The sequence below is a fragment of the Ursus maritimus genome, unplaced genomic scaffold (genome assembly GCF_017311325.1).
Source record: "Ursus maritimus isolate PB19 unplaced genomic scaffold, ASM1731132v1 scaffold_23, whole genome shotgun sequence".
NCBI classification, from domain to species: domain Eukaryota; kingdom Metazoa; phylum Chordata; class Mammalia; order Carnivora; family Ursidae; genus Ursus; species Ursus maritimus.
The window spans coordinates 39,402,385-39,409,414 of record NW_024424786.1 but is presented as its reverse complement, the minus strand read 5'-3'; the positions used below and the strand labels follow the sequence as shown (position 1 = coordinate 39,409,414).

Here is a 7,030-nt window from a genome sequence, read left to right as displayed (position 1 = left end):
GATGAAGAGGCAGGAAGAAGTAAAAGGAGAGAAAAGGGAGGGGGGAGAGCACCTAAGCTCTCACTGGAGCCCAGACCCCACCTTCGAAGCAAAGGCAGAGCCCAGACTTGGGCTACCCAGAACCCCACCTCCCCACCCCACTGGGACATCCAAGAGAGCCCGACTGGCCTGTCCCTTGAAGGAAGCCCTTTGCCGCCCTAGGCAGGGGCAAGGAAGCCAATGGGCATGGACCCCAGCCCACGCAGACTTCGGCTGTGTGCATCGTGGGTGCCTTGGGACTCCTGGACACCGCCAGTCGACACAGAGCACAAATTCACATGGTCGTAACCCAGCTTTATTCTCATGTCCCTCACATCCCAGATACAGCTCAGAGATGGGCCCAGGTCACCTTCCCCAGTGAATGGTCCTTGGCTCCCCGCCCAGACCAGGCAGCGGGCTCTCTTGCCCACCTCTGCCCGTCTCCTTCAGCTGGGGGGTCACCCAGAGATGGCCTCCGCAGGGAAGGCCGCAAGGCAGAGCCAGTGCCCTGGCGAGGAGCTGCTCCTGGGAACCAGCCGTCCCCTCTGTCCACGGGCTTATCCCGGCTCCATCTCAGGCCCCCAGGGTAGGCCTCGGAGGAGCTGGGAGCCCAGGCCTCCTTGCCCAAGGACTGGCTCCAGGTGGCCTGGATCCTCGAATTTTTAGGCTGCCGGAGGCCCCCACTGGGACTCCGGTGGTGAAAGGACCGCACTCCCAAGCCCCCTGTCCACATGGTGTCACTGGCTGAGGGAAGGGGTGAGAGGGCGTTTCTCCGGCTCCTGCACCTCGAGGCCTGAAGGGGAAGGCTCAGCTCAGGCCCGCTCCCTCAGGAGCTCCCAGCATTCGAGGCGGCTCCCAGGGCCCCCGACCTTCTACCCCCCCACTGCCCCTTGCAGCTCCCCTCGGCTCCGCCCTCCGCACTCCAGCTGCACTGGCCACCTTGCCCGTCCTTGAACTTGCCAGGCCTCTGCCTGGAATGCTCGTCCCCAGGTATGTTGATAGGAAAAATTCTCACCTCCAAGCCTTTCCTCCCACTCCACCTCCTCTCTGAGAACTACCCTGAGCACCGTAGTCAAAACGCAACCCGCCCCACCCAGCACTCCTGATCTCCTTCCCCTGCGCTCCGTCTTTCCCAGAGCACTGCCATCTCCTAACATTCTGGGGCTGAGCTGCCCCGTGCAGGACCGAGCACCTGAGATGCGGCCCATCTGAACTTGCATGTGCTGGAGTGTAAAACAGCCACTGGACTCAAGGACGTAGCAGGAAAAAATAATATAAGCTATCTCATTAATAAAAATTAATTAATTGGTTAATTAAAATATCTCATTAATGACTTTCCACACTGACTACATGTTGAAATGGTTAACAGTTCAGGTATAATGGGATAAATAGAAAATGTTCTTAAAATTAATTTTACCTGAATAAATAAAATCTTAAAAAAAAGGGGGGGGGGACACCTGGGTGGCTCAGTCAGTTAAGCATCGCCTTTGGCTCAGGTCCATGATCCCAGGGTCCTGGGATCGAGCCCCATGTTGGGCTCCTTGCTCAGCGGGGAGCCTGCTTCTCCCTCTCCTCCCTGCTCCTGCTCTCTTCTCGCTATCTCTGTCTCTCTCTCTCCAATAAATAAATAAAATCTTAAAAAATAAATTAAATTTGGGGCGCCTGGGTGGCACAGTCGTTAAGCGTCTGCCTTTGGCTCAGGGCATGATCCCGGCGTTATGGGATCGAGCCCCACATCAGGCTCCTCTGCTGGGAGCCTGCTTCTTCCTCTCCCACTCCCTCTGCTTGTGTTCCCTCTCTCACTGGCTGTCTCTCTCTTTGTCAAATAAATAAATAAAATCTTTTTTAAAAATTAATTAATTAATTTAATTAATTTTACCTGTCTCTTTTACTTTTCTGATGAGGCTACTAGAAAATTTTAAATTACACATGGAGCTCACATCATAGTTCTACTGGACAGGACCACTGTAGATAATTATTATTTTCATGCACACTGTTTACTATCTCCCTCCTGTACCAGAATGTTCCCTGCTGTATCTCCAGCTGTATCCCCTGCCATATCCCTAGCACATCAGCTGGCACTCAGTAAAGGCTCATTGTCAAGTAGGTGAATGGATGAACCAGGGGCCCCAGGCAGGCCAAACACCCCCACTCACCCTCTCCGTTAGCATCTGCTTTGTGTTCCGACAGGGTCTCGATGGAGCCATCCCATCCCACGCCAGGCCCTGGGGGTGCACAAGGCAGCCAATGGGCCATGGGGACCAGAGCAGAGGTGGGCAGGGCTTGTGGGGAGACCCAAGGGACCAGGAGGGAAGGCCAAGGGGTTGGTGGGTCCAAGGGAGCTGGGGAGCAAATGAGAGCAGGGACCCTCGTCTCTGACCTTTGCCATGGGAGGTGGGCGCGCCCAGGGGGCCCGGCCTGCGCTGTCGGAATCGCTGCCTGGGGGTGTCCCCGGGGCTGAAGGACTCAGAGCTTCGCCCCACAGGGAATCGTGAGCTGAGTTTCCGCCGCTGCCCCGCTGCCAGGGTCTCATCCCGCAGGCAGAGGGAGCTCTGGGCCCGGCGCATGGGTGCCGGGGAAGGGGACCCTGCAAGAGGCACAGGCAGGGAGGGTGTGGAGCAATGCAGGAAGGGGCTGGGCAGAGTGGAGGGGCCGGCGGGGTGAAGCCACAGAGCAGGGAGAGAAGGCTGCAGAGGCAGGGGTAAGGTCTGAGTGATGGAGGGTGGTGACAGGAGGCTGGCCTGTGCTGACTCTGACACTAACTCACTGGGTGACCTTGGGCAAGGCACATCCCCTCCCTGGGCCTCGGCTTCCTCAACTGCTGACTGGGATAAATGAGCTCTCACTAAAGTCCCCTGCTGCTCTGAGGTCCTAGACGCCGCTGTGGATGGGTAGGACTGGGTGGGTGGCAGCGCCGGCGGGAGGGAGGTGCCAGCTGAGGGGGACGTGGCAGGGAAGGCCAGCAGGGGTACACAAGATGAAGGGAGAGACCAGAGGCGCTGGAAAGCACCAGGGTGGGGATAGGAGACACGGGGTAGGGACCAGCCTGGTCACCTGGCCCCCAGACCCACCTGTCCCATCTGCCTCCCTGCCCTCGGAAAGCTCCGTCTCTGGGGGGCCCCCCAAGCTCTCGGTGCTGCCAGCCCCATCGGCCCCCAGGCGTGGCCCCCCATGGGGGCCCCCCTCCCGCCGGGGCCGCATCAGCCTCTTCACCTTGTCTGCCAACCAGCTGCCCTTCCTGGGGGCAAGAGGGCACAAGAAGGGGTAAGGCCAGAGAGGAAAGAGGGACAAGAGGGCCATGTTGGGGATGGCAAAGACCAGGCGAACCCTCATCAGGGCCTGGAGAGGGCAGGGCAGGGGCAGAGATTGGGAGGACCCCGGCTCCGGGGGGTGGAGGGGACCCTCACTTGGTCCGGGGCAGGGGCCCAGGCTCCAGCACTCGGTACTGGTCCATGATTTTCTCCACCAGCTTCTGCTTCTCACGGCGCAACGCATTGAGCTGGTCCCTGCGAGCATGGAGAAGGAGGAGGCGGGCTTGAGGCCAGGCAGGAGCGAGGCTCGGGGGACACTCGGCCACACCCCTGCCAGCCGGTGCTCCGGTGTTGATGAACTGCTGTTGTCCTGAGCCCCCGGTGGTCAGCCCCGGCCCTCTTCCCAGGACCTCCCGGGCATCTCCCCATGAGCAGCCAAAGGGGTCTCCGGGACCCGCTGCAGCTCCCCGCAGCCGAGCTGGGCCCTCCCACGGCTGCTCACAGGTACTCGCGCTGCTCGCGGTGCAGGTGGTCCCCCAGCCAGCCCCCCCCACTCTCCAGCCCCCAGCCGCCCACCACCCATCCCTCACCACACCTCGCACTGCGTGGTCAGCCGGCAGGCACTCAGGTCCAGCTGCTGGTTGGACTCACGCAGTCGCTGGCTCTGCACTTCCAGCTGGGCCCGCTCCAGCTCCAGCCGCGCCAGCCGGCCCCGCAGCTCCCCACGTTCACCCTGCAGCTCGCCCCGCTCCCGAGACACCTCTGCCAGCAGCTTCTGAGCCCTGCAGAGTCCAGAAGAGATGCTCTCCAAGGGCACTCCACCCCTTCCCAGGCCCCCCACAGGGGCCAGAAGAGCCACCCTGAGGGAGAGGGGGTAAAGCGGGACCCCACAGGGACGGTGACTAACTCACCACCAACCCACTTTGCAGACGGGAACACTGAGACCTGGCCCGAGAGGGGCGGGGCTGTGCCAGGGCTGGTACCTGTCATGCTCGCTCTGCAGCCTCCGCAGCTCCTCCTCCAGGCCGCGCTGCCGATGCCCGTCCTGCATCAGGCGTTCTCGCTCTGCCAGCAAGGCCATCTCCTGCGCCTCCACGCTGGCCCTCTGGGCCTGCAGCTGCTCGTGCCTGGGATGCACAGGGACTGAGAGGGCTGCAGAGACCTGGGGCCGGGGCAAGCAGGCGGCTGGCCTATCTGGACCTAGGGGTCTGCCCTCTCCTAGGCACCGGCCCCCAAACAAAGCCAGGGAGCAGAATGCCAGGCAAAGTGCCCATCACTCCCCATGATGAGAGAGCCTCGAGTGGGCTCACCCCGAGCCCAGCCACACAGCACGCTGTATGGAGTGGTGGTGCTTCTGGGGGCTGCAGGGGGCATCAGACCCACGGAGGGAGTCTGCTCCACACAGGCAGGGGGTGCTGGGGAGAGAAGCCGGGAGTCTGGGGGAGGCTCACCGGCCCTGCAGCTCCCGGTGAGCCAGCTCCAGCGCCCGCATGTTAGCCTTGAGGTCACGGTGCCGCACCAGCAGTCCCTCCAGCTCGGCCTCCTGTCGCCGCTGCAGTTGGGCCAGGGCCTCATGATCCCGCAGCAGAGCCTGCTGCTGCCCCCGGGTCTCCTCCTGGGACTGGCGTGCCACCCGCACCTCCTCCTCCAGCAGCCCCAGCTTCTTATGCAGCTCCTGGCCCTGCATCTCCAGTACAGACTTCTCAGCCTAGACAGAGAAGGGGGTGCAATCCCAGTTCCGAAAGGGGGAAGGGACAGGGGGCAAAAGGCAAGGGGCAGGGCAGAGGATACGAGAGAGAACTACGGAGGAGGCCGAGCGCTGGAGCGGGGGGGCGCAGGGAGCAGAAAGTAGAGGCGGGGGTTAGTGAGCAAGGAGAGGGGAGGGGTATCATGGAGACAGGTGCTGGTGCCAGGCTGTGGAAGGGAGGGCAAGAGGCACAAGGCAGGGGTGGGACAGACTGGGCTGGGGTAGCGGCAGGGAAAGTGGGAGGGACTACGGACTGCGTGTTGAGAGAGATGGAGCTGGGCAAACTGGCACAGAGGTGAGGGGAAGGGGGAAGGCTCAAGGGGGAAGATGCAAGTAGAAGTGAGCAGGAGCAGGAAGAGAGGTGCAGAACGGGGCATTCGGAGGTCGGGGACTAGGGAACGGGTAGGGCGGCCGGCTGGGAGCTAGGGCAGAGAACAGGACGGGCGGCCGCAGACAGGGGGCAGGAGACCGGGCGGGCACGGAGCCCCAGGCCGGCACCCACCTGCAGGCGGCTGCTGAACTCCTGCNCGCGCTGACTCTGCAGCAGGAGCTCCTGGGCGCGCCCCTGCAGGCTCCCCAGCTGCCCCTCCAGGTGCTGCAGCTGTCCCTGCAGAGCCACCTTCTCGGCCACCAGCGTCGCATTCTGCCCAGAAGCGAGGGGGGTTAGCAGGGGCCAGGCCACTGGGGCTACCCCCACCCCGGGCCCGCCTCGGGGGACACTCACACTGCGCTCCACCTCGATGAGCCGCCCACTCTGGGCCCCCGGAGTCCTCGGCTCCAGGTGCCCCTCCGACCCCAGCCCCTCAGGGCCCTGGCGCAGCTGCAAGGAGAGGCCCCGGGGGGTCACGTGGGGGCATGGAGGAGGCCTGAGGGTGGTGCGGGGACCCAACCCAGGGGACCCTCACCCCTCGGGCAGCACTTAACACCAGCCCCATCCCTCTGCCACGGGCTCCCCCACCCCTGCGCTCCTGGCTCCCACATGTCCCTCTGTCCCTCTGTCCCTCTGTCACTCTCCGTCTGCCCTGCTCCACGCTCAGCTCTGCCGCTGCTCTCTCCACCCTGCTCCTCCTCTGGCCCAGCTTCAACACCACTTCCCCCTCTCCCGACCAAGCCTACGTGTCCCCGTGTGCCCGCTAGGGGCTCTGCTGGGTGCCTGCTGTCCCCTGACACCCCAGGTTCTGGTGGCCTGTGTCCCTGCCTGGTCTTGGGCCCCAGCACACCCCAGAGCTGAGCCTGGGGCCGGGAGCCCCAGAAACAGTGGCCGGCCAAGAACAAGGACAGTAAGCGAGCTCACTCGGAAGCGGTGAGGCCGGAGAAACACCGTCGTCACCTCAGAGCAGAGCCGCAGGGGCCTGTCCATTGGAGGAATGAGGGAAACAAGGGCCCCCAGGAGACGACAGGGCCTGGGCAGAGTCCACCTGAGCCCCAGCACAGGGCACTCCCCAATAGGCCCCCAAATGCGGCACAAGGCAAGTGACTGGGCAAAAATCAAGGGGCAGGCCCAGTGCGGGGCTGGAGGGACAGGAGTGCTGGCAGCCCCGGATGTCCGTCTGTCTGTCTGTCTGTCGGCAGGCAGCATGGAGGGCCAGGTGAGACGAGGCTCCCAGCACCCGGGGCCGCAGGCTTACCTGGACCAGCTCCTCTTCCAGCTGCAGAGCCCTGGTCTTGAGTTCCCTCAGGGCCTCCTCCTTGCTGGTGGCTGCTGCCTGCAGCTCGGCTTCCAGCCGCTGCTCCAGGCCCTGGTACCTGCCAGGAGAAGCCGTGGCACCGACACCTCCCCAAGCCCTGGCTGCCCCCCCCAACCCTGGGGCGACACCCCCACCTCTGGTGCTGGAACTCTTGCTCCCGCAGAAATTCCTGGCGTTCTGTGGCGGCCTGCTTCAGCTCCCGCTGCAGGTGCTCCAGCCGCGCCCCCAGCTCCCGGCCCCGCACCACGGCCTTCTCGAGCTCCTGAGGGCAGGCACAGAGGCTCAGAGCCAGGAGGGAAGAGCACCCTCCTGGGGGGGGGGGGGGG

At 63.5% G+C, this 7,030-nt stretch overlaps 1 protein-coding gene across 1 annotated transcript in view; it reads right to left on the bottom strand.

Moving 5' to 3' along the window:
• Nucleotides 1-316: 316 nt before the first annotated feature.
• The window catches only part of CCDC88B (coiled-coil domain containing 88B), a 16,436-nt gene continuing 9,722 nt past the window's right edge, over nt 317-7,030 (bottom strand). Inside the window, exons 16-26 of the mRNA XM_040638773.1 lie at nt 5,741-5,836; nt 5,519-5,659; nt 4,721-4,977; nt 4,253-4,396; nt 3,860-4,051; nt 3,772-3,822; nt 3,426-3,524; nt 3,232-3,256; nt 2,399-2,605; nt 2,175-2,243; nt 317-811 (exon numbers count right to left, since the gene is read on the bottom strand). Coding sequence (XP_040494707.1) covers nt 368-811; nt 2,175-2,243; nt 2,399-2,605; nt 3,232-3,256; nt 3,426-3,524; nt 3,772-3,822; nt 3,860-4,051; nt 4,253-4,396; nt 4,721-4,977; nt 5,519-5,659; nt 5,741-5,836 — 1,725 coding nt within the window. The 3' untranslated portion in view covers nt 317-367. The remainder of the gene's footprint in view (nt 812-2,174; nt 2,244-2,398; nt 2,606-3,231; nt 3,257-3,425; nt 3,525-3,771; nt 3,823-3,859; nt 4,052-4,252; nt 4,397-4,720; nt 4,978-5,518; nt 5,660-5,740; nt 5,837-7,030) is intronic.